The sequence below is a fragment of the Anoplopoma fimbria genome, chromosome 18 (genome assembly GCF_027596085.1).
Source record: "Anoplopoma fimbria isolate UVic2021 breed Golden Eagle Sablefish chromosome 18, Afim_UVic_2022, whole genome shotgun sequence".
NCBI lineage: Eukaryota > Metazoa > Chordata > Actinopteri > Perciformes > Anoplopomatidae > Anoplopoma > Anoplopoma fimbria.
Window position 1 is genome coordinate 21,750,784 of NC_072466.1, and position 20,476 is coordinate 21,771,259.

General features: G+C 44.8%; 1 protein-coding gene across 1 annotated transcript; it reads left to right on the top strand.

Moving 5' to 3' along the window:
- Nucleotides 1–10,484: 10,484 nt before the first annotated feature.
- On the top strand, nt 10,485–11,489 carry LOC129106883 (trace amine-associated receptor 1-like). Its single transcript, XM_054618152.1, has one exon. The coding sequence runs from the start codon at nt 10,485–10,487 to the stop codon at nt 11,487–11,489; it is 1,005 nt and encodes a 334-aa protein (XP_054474127.1).
- Nucleotides 11,490–20,476: the final 8,987 nt, after the last annotated feature.

The window sequence follows — 20,476 nt, forward strand, 5'->3', positions numbered from 1 at the left end:
AAATACAAATTTCTTTCAAAATAACAAGCACCCCTTCTACACCATGTGCTTTTTATTATATATTGTCTTTGGCTAGATGTCTGTTTTGGTAATGATATCCATCATTTACTTCCAACAGCTAATTCACTAACAAAGACCCCCTAATAATGACATGGGATTCAAATAGTTTATTGCATGTTAGAGTGAGAGGGAAGGACTTCAGGGGCGAAAGGTGGCTGAGGGTTGAGGGTTGTGGGATGGAGGGATGTAGGGTAGGGGATGAAGGGATGAGGGTTGTTTCCAAGGAAGTGCTAGGGCCTGGGTTTTTATTTATTTATTACAATTTATGTATTTTATTATATTTATTTATTACAATTTATGTATTTTATTATATTTATTTATTACAATTTATGTATTTTATTATATTTATTTATTTTATTATTTGTTTATTTTTTCTGATGGAGGAACGGCGAGTTACTGTAATGCAGAAGTCAGAGTGTGCAGACTGTGTGCTGGGGCTGAGGATGAGCATGACTGTGAGGATGTCGTCTAACAGATGGATGACGTGCGGGAGTTTATGACTTTTGACAGGATCCTGCAGAGTGCTTTGTATAAGCAATTGGAATTGTTTGGGCTCCTCTTGTACCCAAGCTGCAAAAAACAAACAATGTAGCTTGGGATTTAGTGTTCCCAAGTATTTTCCCTGATTGAACTGTTACAAGCGACTTCAGATGCAAGTATAACATGGTATGTATAAAAACAGCTGCGGCCGAAACGGATAAATTCATTAATTAAGCAAGTTTGAGGTAGTTGTCGGCAAGATTCTGTTTCCTGAGCGTGTGACACTTGGGATGGTCAGAGTGATGCAACTGGGTGTGCTTGAGGTAATGCTGTGGCTAAGGTGGAACTAGTAGGTAAAGTAAAATAAGTCAGAACAACACTGGAACTGGATGCTGGCAGAGCTGCGATAAAAAAGGAATTGCATGGGTTGATAGTGAAGTATGGGGAAAAGAAATTGCGAGGTGAGATGTCTTTGGGACAGAGGGAGCTTGAAGAGGGCGGGATACGATCTAGCCCCATGAAATGGCTGATGTTGATGGCTGGGCTTTTCCGTCCGTGGGATGCGTAATAACGTCATCGGCGTTCGGTTGACTTGCCGTGGGGAACTCGGAAGTGCTCTGGAGGCTCGGAGAGCTAGAGTGGTGATGTGCTTTGAGTCCGTGAACAGTTTTTATTGGACACCGCACCCATTCCGACGTCCCAGTCGGGAGGCCCTCCGCAAACTGTTCCATAACGATCCTCTCCAGCATCTTCTGCTCACCATCAGACTCCCCTGGCTGTAGCCACCTGTTAGCTGCGTCCCTCAGCTTCTGGGCATACACGAAAGGACGGTCGGTGGGTGTCCATTTCGTGCCCCGGAACCGGCGACGGTGGTCCTCGGGGAGAAACCCGTCCTATCAAGGACGGCTTTTTTTATGTCCTGGAAATTTCCCCGCGAGGACGCTGGCAGGCCGAGCGCCGCAGTTTGGGCCTCCCCTGACAGCAAGGGGAGCAGGCGCACGGACCACGCCGCTGCCGGCCACCCGCACGCCGCCGCCGTCCCCTCGAACATCTCTAGGAAGGTCTGTGGATCGTCTTCCGCGGACATCTTGTGGAGCGCGTAGGTTCTCCCCAACACAGATACGGCTTCAGTGGGTAGGTTTAACAAAGGTATATTTATTTTATCCAAAATACAACACACAATGCGGACCGTCGTGCGCTCCGCTTCGCTGCCCGGCTTCTCGGGCGCACCGGTCCCCACCCCTCTGATGGCTTCACCTCCCTTAGTCCTCGTTCTGCGTGTGTGACTGTTCCTCTCCCGAACTCCCGTCTGCTCCTGCTTGACCGATATTATGCTGTGTGTCAGCATGTTTAATCTTTGCTTTAATGGAATACTTTTTTGGACTTATTCTTTAATTCTACCTCCCAGACATTGTAATCCTGTGTATCTACTTGATTCATTTACTGTTTGGTGTGCTGAAATACCTGGAACAGTTCTGCTCCATATCTTAAATAACCTCACAGAGAATGTGGGCCACACTGACCTCATTAGCTCACTCAGCTCACCTGCCAGCCACTCCAACCTCATCAGCTCTACCCAGTATATAAATTCCAGTCACAATCATTGCCAGACAGTTTTGAAACATTAATCCATGACCTTTGTGACCACCCTCTGGACTGACTGTCCACTTATGGAACATTCACATCCAAAACCGCATACAAATATGTATATATTGTATACACAAGCACTCTACTATAGAGTGGACTGTACCAGTGACAAAAGTATAAAAAAACATGTTGAAAAAATCCATTGAAACTGACGTTTGATGTCAATTAGTATTTTATGAACTTTTAAACAATAATAAAAAAAAATTGCCCAACAGAATTCCTATCCGATCAAATAGGTACAACATGACACGCTCAAGGTCAGATTTTGACCAGCTGTTTCTTTGCAAACCCACCAGGCTAAAACACAGGCAGGTGTTTCCATAGCCTGGCTCTGACAAAGCCATGTGGAACACTTTGCCACTCCATATTTTCCCCAACACAGACACGGCTTCAGTGGGTAGGTTTTTAACAAAGGTATATTTATTTTTCCAATATACACCACACAATGCGGACCGATGTGATGTAGAAGTGTTGGCTGGGCGCATGTGTCCAGCGTATTTTATACTTACCTCTCTGATGGCTTCCGGTCTCGTGCAGCCACCTTCTGATGGCTTCGCTTGTCTCAGTCCGTTAAACTGTCTGTGACTGTGGATTGGAACTCCCGCCTGCTACTGCTTAAATACATTCAGCCTGATTAGCACCATGTTACAGCCGTGTTGATTGAACTCACCCCGGCACTGTTCCCATGAACCACTCCCCCACCTCTCTCGCCTGCAGCTGAGCGCAGACCACGCCCACTGCCACACATCTCCACCGCCCGACTTAGGCCGGGGAGCCGTCCGGCCTAGCCTACTCCCCCCACCTGTGAGCGGGAAAGGAAGTCTGCCACAGCCATCTGCACCCCGGCCTATGGACCACTTTGAATTTAAAAGGCTGTAACGCCAGATACCACCGAGTGATCCGGGCGTTGGCATCCTTCATGCGGTGGAGCCACTGTAGCGGGGCATGGTCCGAATAGAGGGTGAATGGGCGTCCCAGGAGGTAGTAACGCAGGGCATCGACCGCCCACCGGATCGCCAGGCCTTCCTTCTCCACTGTGCTGTAGCGAGACTCCCTCTCAGACAGCTTCCGGCTGATGTAAAGCACTGGGCGGTCGATCCCCTGCACCTCCTGGGACAAAACGGCCCCCAGCCCCCTATTCGAGGCATCAGTCTGCAGGATAAAAGGGAGAGAGAAGTTAGGTGTGTGGAGAAGAGGTTCCCCACAGAGGGCCTGTTTTACCCTCTCAAGCGCCAGCTGGCACTGCTCCGTCCACTGGACCGGATCTGAGGCACCCTTTCGAGTCAGGTCAGTCAGGGGGCTGGTTAGGTCGGCGTAGTTGGGGATGAACCGCCGGTAATACCCTGCCAGCCCCAAGAACTGCCTCACCTCTTTTTTGGTCTTGGGTCTCGGGCAGGCTGCAATCGCTGCTGTCTTGTCGACCTGGGGACGAACCTGCCCTCCACCCAAGTGGTACCCCAGATACCGTACCTCCCTCCGTCCAACCGCACACTTCTTCGGGTTGGCGGTGAGCCCAGCCTGTCTCATAGACTCAAGCACCGCGGACACCCGCTGCATGTGCTCCGCCCAGCTGTTGCTGTGGATGATCACATCATCCATGTAGGCGGCAGCATAAGCAGCGTGTGGACGCAGTACCCGGTCCATGAGACGTTGGAATGTGGCTGGGGCACCGAACAGCCCGAAAGGAAGTGTGACGAATGGTACAATCCGTACGGAGTGGAGAAAGCCGTCTTTTCCCTGGACTCTGGAGATAAGGGAATCTGCCAGTAGCCCTTGGTCAGATCCAGTGTCGTGAAAAAACGAGCCGTGCCGAGCCGGTCCAGGAGCTCGTCGACCCGGGGCATTGGATAGGCATCAAACCGTGACTCGTCATTCACCTTGCGGTAGTCCACACAGAACCGTATAGACCCATCCTTCTTGACAACCAGAACGATGGGGCTACACCAGGCACTATTGGACTCTTCTATTACCCCCATCTCCAGCATAGCTTCCAATTCTTTCTGAACTACCTTTCTTTTGTGTTCAGGCAACCGATAAGGCCGTGATCGTACTGTCACGCCTGGGCGAGTTTCAACATGATGTTGTATAAGGTTGGTGAGTCCTGGCAGAGGGGAGAACACATCAGCAAAGCGCTGCTGCAACGCAGCCACATCTGCTCTCTGGGACTGAGTGAGATGGTCTTCACAACGGAGCGAGGCTGGATTGGTGGAATTTGGCACCTCAGGCCCCAACTCATCCCTCTCTTTCACGTTAGTCACCAGAGACACAGGCTCTGCCTCTCTCCATGCTTTGAGGAGGTTGAGGTGGTAAATTTGTGTTGCCCCTCCCCTGTCAGAACGCACAACCTCATAGTCTACATCGCCCACTCGCTGTGTGACCACAAAGGGCCCTTGCCACTTAGCGAGCAGTTTGGAGCTGGAAGAGGGAAGTAATACAAGTACTTTATCTCCCGGTTCAAATTGTCTCAGCCTAGCCCCTCTGTTGTACAGGCGTTGTTGACGCTCCTGGGCCCTGAGCAAATTCTCCCGTGAACATTGCCCCAGTGTGTGGAGTTTTGCTCTCAGGTCCAGGACGTATTGAATCTCGTTTTTGCTTGGGCTCGGACCCTCCTCCCAGTTTTCCTTAACTAGGTCCAGAACCCCACGTGGTTTTCTGCCAAACAGCAGCTCAAAGGGAGAAAATCCTGTGGAGGCCTGGGGCACCTCCCGCACTGCAAACAACAGAGGGTCAAGCCACTTATCCCAATTTCCGACATCATCGTGTATGAACTTACGGATCATGGACTTCAAGGTTTTATTCAGGCGCTCCACGAGGCCATCGGTCTGTGGGTGGTAAACACTAGTCCGAATTGCCTTGACGCCCAATAAACCGTATAGTTCCCTTAATGTGCGTGACATAAACGAGGTGCCCTGGTCGGTCAGAATCTCTTTCGGGATTCCAACTCGGGAGATGACCTGAAACAGTGCCTGCGCAACACTCTTTGCAGAGATAGTGCGCAGCGGCACTGCTTCAGGATATCGCGTTGCGTAGTCCACCAGAACTAACACAAAGCGATATCCTCGAGTGCTCCGGTGAAATGGCCCGATGAGGTCCATGCCAATGCGCTCAAACGGGACCTCCATTAGTGGCAATGGGCGCAATGGAGCTCTTGGGATGGCCGGTAGGTTTACCAGTTGGCATTCAGGGCAAGAGGCACACCAACGGCGCACCACTCCCCGAATCCCAGGCCAATAGAATCGGGCCATTATCCGGTCTAGTGTTTTGTCATACCCCATGTGCCCAGCCATTGGGTTATAATGAGCCGCCCGGAAAACCATTTCCCGACGGCTTTCCGGCACCAACAATTGGGTAATATCTTCCCCAGTCTGAGTGTCATGACTCACTCTATACAGTCTATCCCTAATCAATGAAAAGTGTGGGTATGTCGGTGGTGTGTCAGGGTGTACCATGTGACCATCAATTTGTATCACTTGGTCGAAGGCAAAGCGTAGAGTATTGTCACGAGACTGCTCCAGTGGAAAATCTTCCATGGAGTGTATTTCGGGAACCTGCGGGGCCCCTTGTGAGGGCACCACCGGTTCCCCCTCCCCTTCAGCAGCGTCGGACAACCTCGCATCACCACTGAGCACAGCACACATCCCACATGTCCCTGCCGGTCGCGATCGCACACCCACACATTGCCCCACTAACGTATGGAACCCAAACCAATCTGTGCCTAAAATCAGTGGGTGTGCAAGGCGGGAGCTAACCGCAGCCCTAATTCTATGCGTTTTGCCCCTGTGTTTAATTTCGACTGACACAACAGGATATCTGTGAACATCCCCATGCACACACCTTATCTCCACCCACTTTGCCTCTACCAACGCCCCGGGCCGAACCAAGTTCTGGTGGACCATGGACTGTGTACAGCCCGAGTCCACCATAGCCTGGTGTACACCCCCTTGAATCCTTACCGGAACGCTGTATGTCCCCCCCGACCGGAGGAGGGTGCTGGCGGGCCGGCAACCCGGATCACCTGGCCGACCTCCATCAGTGGACATTCTCTGCGGAAGTGACCGGGCTGCCCACACCTCCAACACTCCTGCTCTGATGCCTGAGGGGCCCCCTGTGGGTTGGGAACAGCGCCTGGAGCCTGGCGATGGGAGGAAACAGAGGGAGGGTTATTGCGCGGTTGAAATGCATGAGCTTGTGGGGGCCGATGGAGGGAGGCTGAGGTGAGGAACTTCCTGCGAGGAGCAGGAGTCGGTCGGACAGGCGCTGATGTCCACCCCCCGCTCCCTGTCCCCGGGGTGGACGGCGAGGTGATCCTCTGCGAGGATAATGGCCGCCCCAAGTCCCCAGGTCGGTGGCACCGCACCCATTCCGACGTCCCAGTCGGGAGGCCCTCCACAAACTGTTCAATAGAGATCCTCTCCAGCATCTTCTGCTCCCCATCAGACTCCCCTGGCTGTAGCCACCTGTTAGCTGCGTCCCTCAGCTGGGCATACACGAAAGGACGGTCGGTGGGTGTCCATTTCGTGCCCCGGAACCGGCGACGGTGGTCCTCGGGGGAGAAACCCGTCCTATCAAGGACGGCTTTTTTTATGTCCTGGAAATTTCCCCGCGAGGACGCTGGCAGGCCGAGCGCCGCAGTTTGGGCCTCCCCTGACAGCAAGGGGAGCAGGCGCACGGACCACGCCGCCGCCGGCCACCCGCACGCCACCGCCGTCCCCTCGAACATCTCCAGGAAGGTCTGTGGGTCGTCTTCCGTGGACATTTTGTGGAGCGTGATGCCTGTGAGCGGTGACGGAGGGGGTGGAGCCGCCGCCCCCGGGACAGCGGGGACCCGCATCTCCGGGCTGTGGAGTGCTCCAGCATCCGTCTGGGCCATGGCCGCGATCTCCCCCAGCATCTGGGCCACCGGCTGTATCTGCTGCTCTGTCATCACCGTGTTGAGGTCCCCGTTTAAGCGCCAGTGTAGCCGACTCTCGACTACCGTAGGTTTTCCCCAACACAGACACGGCTTCAGTGGGTAGGTTTTTAACAAAGGTATATTTATTTCATCCAATATACACCACACAATGCGGACCGTCGTGCGCTCCGCTTCGCTGCCCGGCTTCTCGGGCGCACTCGGTCCAGCGTTCCCGTAACGTCACCTCTCTGATGGCTTCCGGTCTCGTTCCGTAATGCCACCTCTCTGATGGCTTCGCTCTGTCTCAGTCCGTTCCTCGTCTGTGACTGTCGCTCTCGAACTCCCGCCTGCTACTGCTTAAATACATTCAGCCTGATTAGCACCATGTTATAGCCGTGTTGATTGAACTCACCCCGGCACTGTTCCCATGAACCACTCCCCCACCTCTCTCGCCTGCAGCTGAGCGCAGACCACGCCCACTGCCACAAGCCATATTCCTATTAAATTGTCAAGCAAATTCTCAGTAAAGTATTGAAGTGTTGCAAAAATGGATGTGTGAATTATGCACATTTCAATCAACTGGTGTCGAGTAAATAAACAACAATAAGGTGAAAATTTGTCTGAAATTTTGGCAATAGTTTATTCATGACTGTAATCCATCAGTAAACAGAGTAGAAGAAGTAGACTCCTTGGCCATCTAACCATTTATGAGTGAAAATGTGGAGAGATCATTAGAAATGTGTTTAAATTGGCCAAATTTTCATTGTTCTTTCATGTCAGTTAGGATAAGCCATGTTTCATGGAGAAGACTGCGACAGCATAAACAACTGATCAATCTTGTGGGTTAAACGTTCGCCACATCAAAATTTATTTAGCAAAGGCTTTTCCATAATCCATTTAGCACCTCAACTCACTTGCCACAAAAGGCATAATCCACTTAAAGCAAGCCTAAACACATTTTTTGAACCGCAATTGAGGAAGTTCTATCACATTTTATTATTTTCCATACAGCTTATCTAATGCGTTGCCTCAAAATGTGGATATATATATATATATGTGAATGGAAAAATGGCTAGTGAGGATATGGAAATCACCTGGGCCAGTGCAATTTTGGCATCCATTTCTTAAGTGCTGCCAAAAGGGGTGCACAGCTTTATTGTAAATGAATTCACCCTCCCCAATCACAAACTTTAACGACATTCAATCCCTTTCATTTTTTTTGACAGACACGTGCCTCACATACTTAACTGGAGTCAGGCAAGCAACAACAATGTCTTTACATACAATGCCTTGAGAAACATTTTGTTTCTCACAGAGATCCCAGGGGACACAGATAACCAGTCTCAGACTTGGAGGTACTGACTCTCATCCAAACGCTTCACACTCGACTGCAAACCCTCCTAGCACATGCTGAAGGTCACGGTATGGTGGAGCCAACAGAACCACATCATCTGCAAAGAGCAGAAACCAAATTCTGAGGTCCCCAAATTGAGGACACCCACTAGAAACATGTTTGACTTTGTACAGATTATACGGACACAGCTCTCACTTTGGTTATACAAGGTACGGATTGCTTGTAGCAACAACACCGCTATCCCGTATTCTCACAGTGCCCCCTACAGGACATGGTTTAAGCCTTCTCCAAGTCCATTAAACTCATGTAGACTGGATAGGCAAACGCCCATAACCCCTCCAAAAAAGTCCTCTGTTGAATTAATCACATATACTTACCTGACCGGATATCTGATATTGTACATACACAGTTATATGCCATATCTCATACATATCTATTGTCCTTACTGTTAACTGTTTTATTTTTTTGCATTGTGTATATTTGGATTCCTCTTACGTTAAACAGCTTATATTTATGACACCGTTAATCATTTGCATATCTGGTATTATGTAGATTTACACTCTACATAGTTTTCATACTTTGTGCTGCAACTGCTGCACAGTCCCTCACAATGAATAAAGTTCGATATTCATACATTCATTCATTCATTTTCCGTAACCGCTTATCCTGTTAAGGGTCGCGGGGGGGCTGGAGCCGATCTCAGCTGTCATTGGGTGAAGGCAGGGTTCACCCTGGACAGGTTGCCAGACTATCACAGGGCTGACACATAGAGACAGACAACCATTCACACTCACATCCACATGACTCTAGAGTCATCAATTAACCTAAACTGCACATCTTTGGACTGTTGGAGGAAGCCGGAGAACCCGGAGAGAACCCACACTGACACGGGGAGAACATGCAAACTCCACACAGAAGGCCGTCTGGCCTGGGAATTGAACCCAAGTTCGATATTATCTTTCCTAATAATTGATACATTATCTGAATGAAGACGTCAAAAAATGTGTTTATGTCTTTTGAGTATTTAAAATGTCCCTTTGTGCCTTGGATTCTTGAGTGTTTTTTATCTCTTTTGGCATATTGAGGAGTTAACCGTTTGTTTAATTTTGCTCATATAATTGTGTCTAATTATTTTCATGATGAATTGGATACATTGATTCATGATATTTTAGAGGGCTGCACGGTGGTTAGCACTGTCGCCTCACAGCAAGAGGGGCCCGGGTTCAATTCCCGGGCCAGACAACCTTCTGTGTGGAGTTTGCATGTTCTCCCTGTGTCAGCGTGGGTTCTCTCCGGGTTCTCCGGCTTCCTCCCACAGTCCAAAGACATGCAGCTTAGGTTAATTGATGACTCTGAAATTGCCCGTAGGTGTGAATGTGAGCGTGAGTGGTTGTCTGTCTCTATATGTCAGCCCTGTGATAGGCTGGCGACCTGTCCAGGGTGAACCCTGCCTTCGCCCATTGACAGCTGGGATCGGCTCCAGCACCCCCGCGACCCTTAACTGGATAAGCGGTTACGGAAGATGGATGGATGGATGGATGATATTTTAGCGTCTTCATTTTATTGTGCAAGTTTGCAGTATTTAGGTTCATTTCATTTCTATAAGTGCAGTATATCTTACATTAGCCTTTCAGTAAACAATAAATTGTTCATTCAAAAATGTTCTTTAAAATGTTACAGAACAGACTCATGGACACACACAGTGTATTATACCTCATATCACATGATGAATCTAGTGTGTCCTATCTGATTGGACTGGAGACTTTTGTATAATTATGGTAATTAGATGGGGATTGATTAAGTCCAAAGGTTCTGCACAGAAGCAGAGAGAATTAGGACACACACCTCACACTGATGCGTCATCTAACTTGAGTGGTATGGTATGAAACTTAATAAACATCAAATATTTTTCTTATTTTGACTTCATGACTTTGTTTCTTAAGAAAATTGATGTTGTGGTTACACATAGATAAAGTAAATATTCAAGTACTTAGAAATTGTCCTAAGGGTAATTGGTTAATATTTCAATATTTCAGGAATCTGTGCAGAAGCATGGAACAAGAAGCGACTGACAACAGGAATTACACTGTTAATGACATACATCTCTGCTACGAATCAGATACAACAACTAACTTATTCACAAGCAACCCTTCCATAATATGTGTTTTATTATATGTTTTCCTCGGCGCATTGTCTGTTGTCACAATATGTGGAAACCTTCTCGTAATAATATCCGTCTGTTATTTCAAACAGCTCCACATCCCTACTAACTACCTCATTCTCTCTCTGGCTGTGGCCGACCTGCTTGTAGGAGTTTTAGTCTTCCCTTTCAGCATGGCATTCACTGTAACTTCATGTTGGTATCATGAGGGTTTGTTTTGTAAAGTACGAGGAAGCTTTGATGTTACACTGAGCATAGCTTCTATTTTGCACTTATGCTGTATTTCTATCGACAGATACTACGCAGTATGTCAGCCTCTCACTTATAAAAGTAAAGTAAATGATCATGTCATTGGGATCATGATCCTAGTGAGCTGGGGAGTTGCTGCTCTGATTGGCATCGGCATCATAATTGCAGGTTTTAATCAAGGAAAATGTGAAGAAAGTTGCTTAATTGATGGTCTCATATCAACCACCCTTGCGTGTATTTTTTCCTTTTATATCCCAGTCATTATAATGCTTAGTTTCTACCGGAAAATTTTCCTTGTTGCAAAGAGACAGAGACATGCAATCAGCATTCAGAACACTACCTGTCAGAGCACAAAGTCTGGAGCAACTGTGAGTAAGATGGAGAGAAAAGCCACCAAAACTCTGGCTATTGTTTTGGGAGTTTTTCTCTTATGTTGGGCTCCGTACTTTCTTTGTATCGTCTTTCAGCCTTTAACGTTCGATGTTACACCTATTGCTGTGATTGAAACCCTGAACTGGCTTGCACTGTCAAATTCAATGCTCAATCCATTTATTTATGCTTTCTTTTACAGCTGGTTCAGATCAGCTTTCAGAATGATCATTTCTGGAAAAATATTTCGAGGGGATTTTGCAAACTCGAAACTTTGAGTTTTGACCTGTCATTTTGAATGTTTAAATACCTTTTTCCTAATGGTAAAGGTTGACAAATATATATCTTACCACTATAATATAACCTTCATTGAAGAAAACAGTTCGATATATACAAAGGTATTTTATACTTAAAAATAATAATTCAATTCTAGAGGAGTAAAATAATTAAATAATAACTCCATAGCATATGCAGATAACATATCGTATTGGAATCTAAAAAAGTTATTTCCTGTAAAAGAAAGTTTTGTAAAGCAGTTAATAAAAGCAATGTATTTCACCAGCCTAAATGACTTAGGCAGATCATTTAATTCCATGGCTCTATGTCTTTTCATATATCATATTTTAACTAAACATATGTTATGATAGGAAGTCCCTGCCTCAAAGTAACCACTAACATATGGTCTGACAGGGAATCATGTAAAAAATGTCATTATATCTGTAGAATAGTTTTGCTAAAACCAACATGCTTGACTTTGTACAGGCCAACAGAAAAACGCTTCCATACAGGTGCCAGTCCATTGTTCCGACGGCCCATAACTGTTCAGAACTCGTCCGCAAGCCTTTTTACCCTAAATCTAACCATTAAAACCAACGAATGCAACGAGTAATAAGAGGCCAAATGGTATGCCTTTGCCAGTTGTTATCCTACCTAATAATTAGCCATCTCCTTCTTTTTGTTTTACGGAGAGTTTTAATTTCCGAGTAATGGACGATTATTTTCGAGATAACGAGCCCTGGGACAAATGGGATTTTGGTCCAATGCAACAGACTGGACTAATGTGGTTTCATACTAATGGGCCGTCAGAACAATGTGCAGTCCCCTCTTACATTTTATTTGTGTTATACATTTTCCTTGGCTCATTACCTGTTGTCACGATATGCAGAAACCTTCCTGTGATAATCATTATTATTTACTTCAAACAGCTCCACTCTCCTACAAAGTACCTTATTCTCTATGAGGCTGACCTGCTTGTGGCATTTTGATATAGTGATAAGCACTTCTTCCATTCTGAACTTGTGCTGTATTTTCATTGACAGATATAATGCAGTGTAACATCCTCTAATGATTTGCACTGAATGCTCATGTCATTAAACAATAAAGATCAACGTCTTGGGTCTACTCTGTCTTTTTTATTAAAGTATACATGGTGTAACTGAACTGCCACTGTTTGGTAATATATAAGGTCACCTAAACAGTACACTCGGTTATGTCAAATTGAGAGGTTTTTACTGTAAATATGAAGGTTATATTAACATGAAAGATGATATAAAACCATAACTCAAAGAAATGTATTGAAAACAAGCAGCAATTATCTGCATGTTAGGATAAACAACTATGTGTATGCAGGACAGTACTGTTTTACAGTTCATAATCGTATTGATACAATTTCATATTATTTTTTTCACACATTTCATACATTTGTTTCTATTTTATAGACCTAGTTGAGAAACCACATTTTTTATTCTTAACATCATATTCTTTGTATTAGACAATGTATATTCATATCACTTGAAAAATAGAGATTATACAAACTCATGGCATTTGTTATATTCACATTGAATTTTCCTTTTGGTGGAGCATTAGTACAAAAACACTAGAGACTATGATATTGACTTTGAATAAGAATAGCTCCAATGGGCAAGTGTACAACCAAATAGCATGTATTTCTATTACCATACAAGCATAATGTGCAATGCTTCCTATTAGGTTTCATGATTGAAATATAATTTTCACATACAGGCATTAATTTTCCAGATTAGTATTTCACATATTATCAACAAATTGTTAGGGTCACCTGGAGATTGAACAAGGTAAACATTAAAGTAAATAAAAATTATAAATCATTCAGTATACCGTTATTGTTTCAATTGAAATGTCCTAGTTGAAGAACGCTGCCCATACTGGGTAAATGTTAACCTCCCTTCCTTCCTCCTGGCTCCCGGTTGGGGTTGAGAGTTGACTTACTCATGTCGACTGTTGGATACAAGTTTAAACAAATTCAAACTAACATGAAGCTTGTTCAAATTCATTTGATAGCAATCCATACAGCGTAATGCATGAGTCTGAGATGCATTGAGCAGTGACTGTCACATGGGAATCTCTTTTAAACCATTAATAATATAGAAATGGTGATTGGTGCAGATTTAAAGCCATAGGTCTTAACATTTTGACATGAAAATGATCACTGATGTTAGAAATTTTCAAATCATACATACAAGCGCTTTAAAGGCAAATATACATGTTTTTCATGATAGCACAAAGACTAGTGCAAGCAACCTGCTAGTATTTTCTGACCTTAAGGTGGTCTTTCCCCCTCCCTTTAGTACTTCCATGCACAGCACAAAGCTCATGGAGCAAAGGTGGCAGAAGAGGCATGATAGTGTGAGTCAAGGTGTCTGTACAATATTTGGGTTGAAACCTAATTTGAAATTGCGCTTAGAAAAAATCAGTTCCGTACACAGGTGTACAGTGTAAAGTTTCCTTTTCAGTTTCGTTGTAACTGAACTGCTAAAATACACTGAAGACTGGCACAGGACTTCACACTGATTTGTTGTAGCCCTGCAAAGAAATTGATAAACCAAGACCTCATATTGTTGTTTAGACATCTGATGCTTCACACGTGCCTCACATACTTAACTGGAGTCAGGCAAGCAACAACAATGTCTTAACATACAATGCCTTGAGAAACATTTTGTTTCTCACAGAGATCCCAGGGGACACAGATAACCAGTCTCAGACTTGGAGGTACTGACTCTCATCCAAACGCTTCACCCTCGACTGCAAACCCTCCTAGCACATGCTGAAGGTCACGGTATGGTGGAGCCAACAGAACCACATCATCTGCAAAGAGCAGAAACCAAATTCTGAGGTCCCCAAATTGGGGACACCCACTAGAAACATGTTTGACTTTGTACAGATTATACGGACACAGCTCTCACTTTGGTTATACAAGGTGGGCCGGATTGGACTTGTAGCAACAACACCACTATCCCATATTCTCACAGTGCCCCCTACAGGACTCCGGGGGACATGGTTTAAGTTGATACCAGTGAGGGAGCCAGGTTCTCCAAGTCCATTAAACTCATGTAGACTGGATAGGCAAATTCCCATAACCCCTCCAAAAAGGTAAAGAGCTGGTCCTCTGTTGAATTAATCACATATACTTACCTGACCGGATATCTGATATTGTACATACACAGTTATATGTCATATCTCATACATATCTATTGTCTTTACTATTAACTGTTTTTTTGCAATGTGTATATTTGGATTAATCTTACGTTAACCAGCTTTTATTTATGACGCCGTTAATCATTTGCATATCTGGTATTATGTAGATTTACACTCTACATAGTTTTCCTACTTTGTGCTGCAACTGCTGCACAGTCCTCACAATGAATAAAGTTCGATATTCATTCATTCATTCATTCATTTTCCGTAACCGCTTATCCTGTTAAGGGTCGCGGGGGGGCTGGAGCCGATCTCAGCTGTCATTGGGTGAAGGCAGGGTTCACCCTGGACAGGTTGCCAGACTATCACAGGACTGACCATGCCTCTGTTTAGCCATGCCTCTGCCTCCTTTACTGATAAGGGTACATGTAACAAATGTAGTTTGTTTGTTAGGTTGGAGGCGAGGCTCAGTGAGTTAGAGGTTCAGTGAGTTAGAGGCCCGGTTCCGCACCATTGAAGCTCAGTCGTTAGCTACTGCAGTTAGCCAGCCCACCCCCGTAGTCGGTGCGGGCCAACCAGACTTAGCTCCTGCTAGCTGTCCCCCGGCAACCCCCGAGCAGGGAGGCTGGGTGACTGTCCGAAGGAAGCATAGTTCTATGTCGAAGCACACGGGGCACCACCAACCGCTTCACGTTTCTAACCGGTTTTTCCTCTCCATCAAGTGGGCCCTGGTATATCAGCACGCTGAAACCTGACCTGGGTTATTGGCGGTACCCTTCTCCCTGCCAGCGACACACCCGCTGAGAAACCAACTCTAGTGATCGGCAGCTCCATTCTGAGAAACGTGAAGTTAGCGAAGACAGGGGCCATAGTTAACTGCATCCCCGGGGCCAGAGCGGGCGACATAGAATCCCATTTGAAACTGCTGGCTAAGGCTAAACGTAAATACCGTACGATTATTATTCACGTCGGCGGTAATGACACCCGATTACGTCGCTCGGAGGTCACTAAATTGAACGTGGAATCGGTGTGTTCGTACGCAAAGACGATGTCGGACTCCGTAGTATTCTCTGGCCCTCTCCCTAATCTGGTCAATGATGAGATGTATAGCCGCATGTCATCATTCCGCCGCTGGCTGTCGAGGTGGTGTCCTGCAAACAATGTGGGCTTCGGAGACAATTGGCATACTTTCTGGGGGAAACCTGGTCTGATTAGGAGAGACGGCATTCATCCTACTTTGGATGGAGCGGATCTCATCTCTAGAAATCTGACCCAGTTCATTAGTGGACCTAATCCATGACCCAGAGTTCAGACCAGGAAGCAGAAGCAGAGTCGCAGTCTTTCACACCTCTCTGCGCTTCCTTTGGAGCAGTTACCCACCCACTTACCCACCCAAAACCCTATAGAGACTGTGTCTGCCCCACGGCCACTTCAATTATTTAAAGTCAACAGAAGAGGAGTTATACAAAATAACTTAATAAAAGTTAAGGCAACCGATGCAACAGTGCATCAAAACAGGACAGTTAAATGTGGACTCTTAAATATTAGATCTCTGTCATCTAAGGGTGTACTTGTAAATGATTTAATATCAGATAATCATATTGATTTATTTTGTCTTACTGAAAGCTGGCTGTGTCATGAAGAGTACGTTAGCCTTAATGAATCAACTCCTCCAAGTTATATTAATACTCATATTCCTCGAGGCACAGGCCGAGGAGGTGGAGTAGCAGCTATCTTTGACTCAAGCCTATTAATAAACCCTAAACCTAAATTAAATTAAACTCATTTGAAAGCCTTGTTCTTAGTCTTTCAAACCCGAGCGGGAAAGCATTAAAGTCAATTTTATTTGTTATAGTGTATCGTGCACCAGGTGCGTATTCTGAATTCCTATCTGAATTCTCAGAGTTTTTATCTAGTTTAGTCCTTAAGACAGATAAAGTTATTATTGTAGGGGATTTTAATATTCATGTGGATGTGTATAATGATAGCCTTAGTACTGCGTTTGGTTCATTACTAGATTCTATTGGCTTCTGTCAGTGTGTACATAAACCGACTCACTCTTTTAACCATACCCTCGACCTTGTTCTGGTTTATGGTATTGAAGTAGAAAATGTAATTGTCTCTCAACAGAACTCTCTTTTATCGGACCATTTTCTAATAACCTTTGAATTTGTTCTACCAGAGTGTACGCCATTAGGCAAAAGTTTCTACACTAGATGTCTATCTGATAATGCTGTAGCTAAATTTAAAGAAGCGATTTCTTCAGGGTTTTATTCAGTACCATTGCTCAATATAACAGAGGACTCCTACGCTAGCTTTAGTCCGTCTCAGATTGACCATCTTGTTGATAGTGCTGCATGCTCACTGCGAATGACACTGGACTCTATAGCTCCTCTAAAAAAGAAGCTAATAAAAGAAAGGAGGTTTGCTCCATGGTATAATCCTCAAACCCGCGATTTAAAGCAAATATCGCGAAAACTTGAAAGGATATGGCGTTCCACCAATGTGGATGAAGCGCGGTTAGTCTGGCGAGACAGTCTTAAAATATATAAGAAGGCACTCCGTAATGCTAGAGCAGCCTATTACTCGGCATTAATAGAGAAAAATAAGAACAACCCCAGGGTTCTCTTCAGCACTGTAGCCAGGCTGACAGAGAGTCACAGCTCTGTTGAGCCGTGTATTCCTATAAACCTCAGTAGTAGTGACTTCATGAACTTCTTTAATGATAAGATTCTAACTATTAGAGAAAAAATGTATAATCTACTGCCCTCAACCAGTACCGATCGATCCACAGCTGTAGAACCTGAAATATATTTAGATGGCTTTTCTCCCATCGACCTTCAACAATTGACTTTAACTATTTCTAAGTCTAAACCTTCCACCTGTCTCTTAGACCCAATTCCGACTAGGCTGCTTAAGGAAGTTTTACCTTTAATTAGCAACTCCTTATTAGAAATTATCAATCTGTCTTTACTGACGGGCCATGTACCACAGGCCTTCAAACTAGCTGTAATTAAACCTCTTCTTAAGAAACCTACTCTAGATCCAGAGGTGTTGGCTAACTATAGACCTATATCTAACCTTCCGTTCCTCTCTAAGATCCTTGAGAAAGCAGTAGCAAATCAGCTCTGTGACTTTATGCATAACAATAGTTTATTTGAGGATTTTCAGTCAGGATTTAGAGTGAATCATAGCACAGAGACGGCACTGGTGAAAATTACCAATGACCTTCTAATAGCTTCAGACAAAGGACTTGTCTCTGTACTTGTATTGCTAGACCTTAGTGCTGCATTTGATACCATTGATCACCAAATCCTATTACAGAGATTGGAGCATCTTATAGGCATTAAAGGAACCGCACTTAGCTGGTTTAAGTCGTATTTATCAGACCGATCTCAGTTTGTATATGTAAACAATGAAAGCTCGATGAAAACCAGGGTTAGTCACGGAGTTCCACAGGGGTCTGTTCTTGGACCTATTTTATTTACCTTATATATGCTTCCCTTGGGGAATATTATCAGAAAACACTCAGTAAACTTTCATTGTTATGCAGATGATACCCAGTTGTATCTATCAATTAAGCCAGACGAAACTAACCAGTTCTCTAGACTTCAAGCATGTCTTACGGACATAAAAACCTGGATGACCTGTAACTTTTTAATGTTAAACTCTGAAAAAACAGAAGTTATCCTACTAGGCCCAGATCACCTTCGAATTCAATTATCTAACGATATAGTTTCTCTAGATGGCATTGCTCTAGCATCCAGCACTACCGTTAAGAACCTTGGAGTTATCTTTGACCAGGATCTGTCTTTTAACTCTTATATAAAACAGATCTCAAGGACAGCCTTTTTTCATTGACGTAACATTGCGAAAATCAGGCAAATCCTGTCTCAAAGTGATGCAGAAAAACTAGTTCATGCATTTGTTACCTCTAGACTAGATTACTGTAACTCCTTATTATCAGGCTGCTCTAATAGGTCTCTTAGATCTTTACAGTTGATCCAGAATGCTGCAGCACGTGTTCTAACAAAAGCTAAGAAAAGAGATCATATTACTCCAGTATTAGCTTCTCTGCACTGGCTCCCTGTTAAATCAAGAATAGAATTTAAAATTCTTTTACTTACCTACAAAGCTCTAACTGGTCAGGCACCGTCTTATCTTAAGGAACTTATAGTTCCATATTACCCAACTAGAGAGCTGCGCTCAATCAATGCAGGGTTACTTGTGGTTCCTAGAGTATATAAAAGTAGGATGGGAGCCAGAGCCTTCAGTTATCAGGCTCCTCTTCTGTGGAACCAGGTTCCAGTTTCAGTCCGGGGGCAGACACACTCACCACTTTCAAGAGCAGGCTTAAGACCTTCCTTTTTGATAGCGCTTATAGTTAGGACTGGTTCAGGTTCGCCTTGGTCCAGCCCCTAGATATGCTGCTATATGCCTAGACAGCCGGGGACTACCTAGGATACGCTGAGCTCCTCTCTCCTCTTCTCTCCCTCCTTCTTTATGTATTAATCTCCTATTTATGCACATTACTGATTTTGCTTCTTCCCCGGAGTTCTTGTGCTTTCTCGCCTCGCAGGTTCCCAGGAATCGGGGTTATATTTGGACTGTCATCGTGCCACCTACTGAGGCCCTGCTGACACCCACTACTACTACCACTATCATTATTAGTCACATTACTATTATTATTGCCTGTACTATTACGCTTATTGACTTGCTTGTACCCTGGAGTCTTTGTGCTTTCTCGCTTCGCAGGCTTCTATAAATCGTGGCTGTACCTGGACCGTGGTCGTGCATCCTGCTACGGCCCTGCTGACACCGACTGCTACCACCATTATTATTACTAGTCACATTACTATTACTATTACCTGTACCATTAAGCATTTTAGCTTTACTTCCATCCTGAAGCCCTTTTGCTTTCTCGTTCTGCAGGTTTCCATGAATCGTTGTGGTACCTGGACCGTAGTCGTGCCTCCTGCTGTGAGCCGACTGACACCCACTGCTACTTCCATTATTATTATTAGTCACATTACTATCCCTATTTTCATGGCTATAATTCTACTGTAATAATTGCTGCTGTTATTATAAGTAGTCTTATTATATGAATCATTTATGTCATATACATTGAATGTGTTGTATCTCTGTTATGCTGTTCATTCTGTACACATGACATCTATTGCATTCTGTCCATCCTGGGAGAAGGATCCCTCCTCTGTCGTTCTCCCATAGGTTTCTTCCTTTTTTCTCCCTGTTAAAGGGTTTTTTTAGGGGAGTTTTTCCTGTGCCGATGTGAGGGAAGGACACAGGATGTCTCATGTGCACAGATTGTAAAGCCCTCTGAGGCAAATTTGTAATTTGTGATTCTGGGCTATACAAAATAAACTGAATTGAATTGAATTGACACATAGAGACAGACAACCATTCACACTCACATCCACATGACTCTAGAGTCATCAATTAACCTAAACTGCACGTCTTTGGACTGTTGGAGGAAGCCGGAGAACCCGGAGAGAACCAACGCTGACACGGGGAGAACATGCAAACTCCACACAGAAGGCCGTCTGGCCTGGGAATTGAACCCAAGTTCGATATTATCTTTCCTAATAATTGATACATTATCTGAATGAAGACGTCAAAAAATGGGTTTATGTCTTTTGAGTATTTAAAATGTCCCATTGTGCCTTGGATTCTTGAGTGTTTTTTTTATCTCTTTTGGCATATTGAGGAGTTAACCGTTTGTTTCATTTTGCTCATATAATTGTGTCTAATTATTTTCATGATGAATTGGATACATTGATTCATGATATTTTAG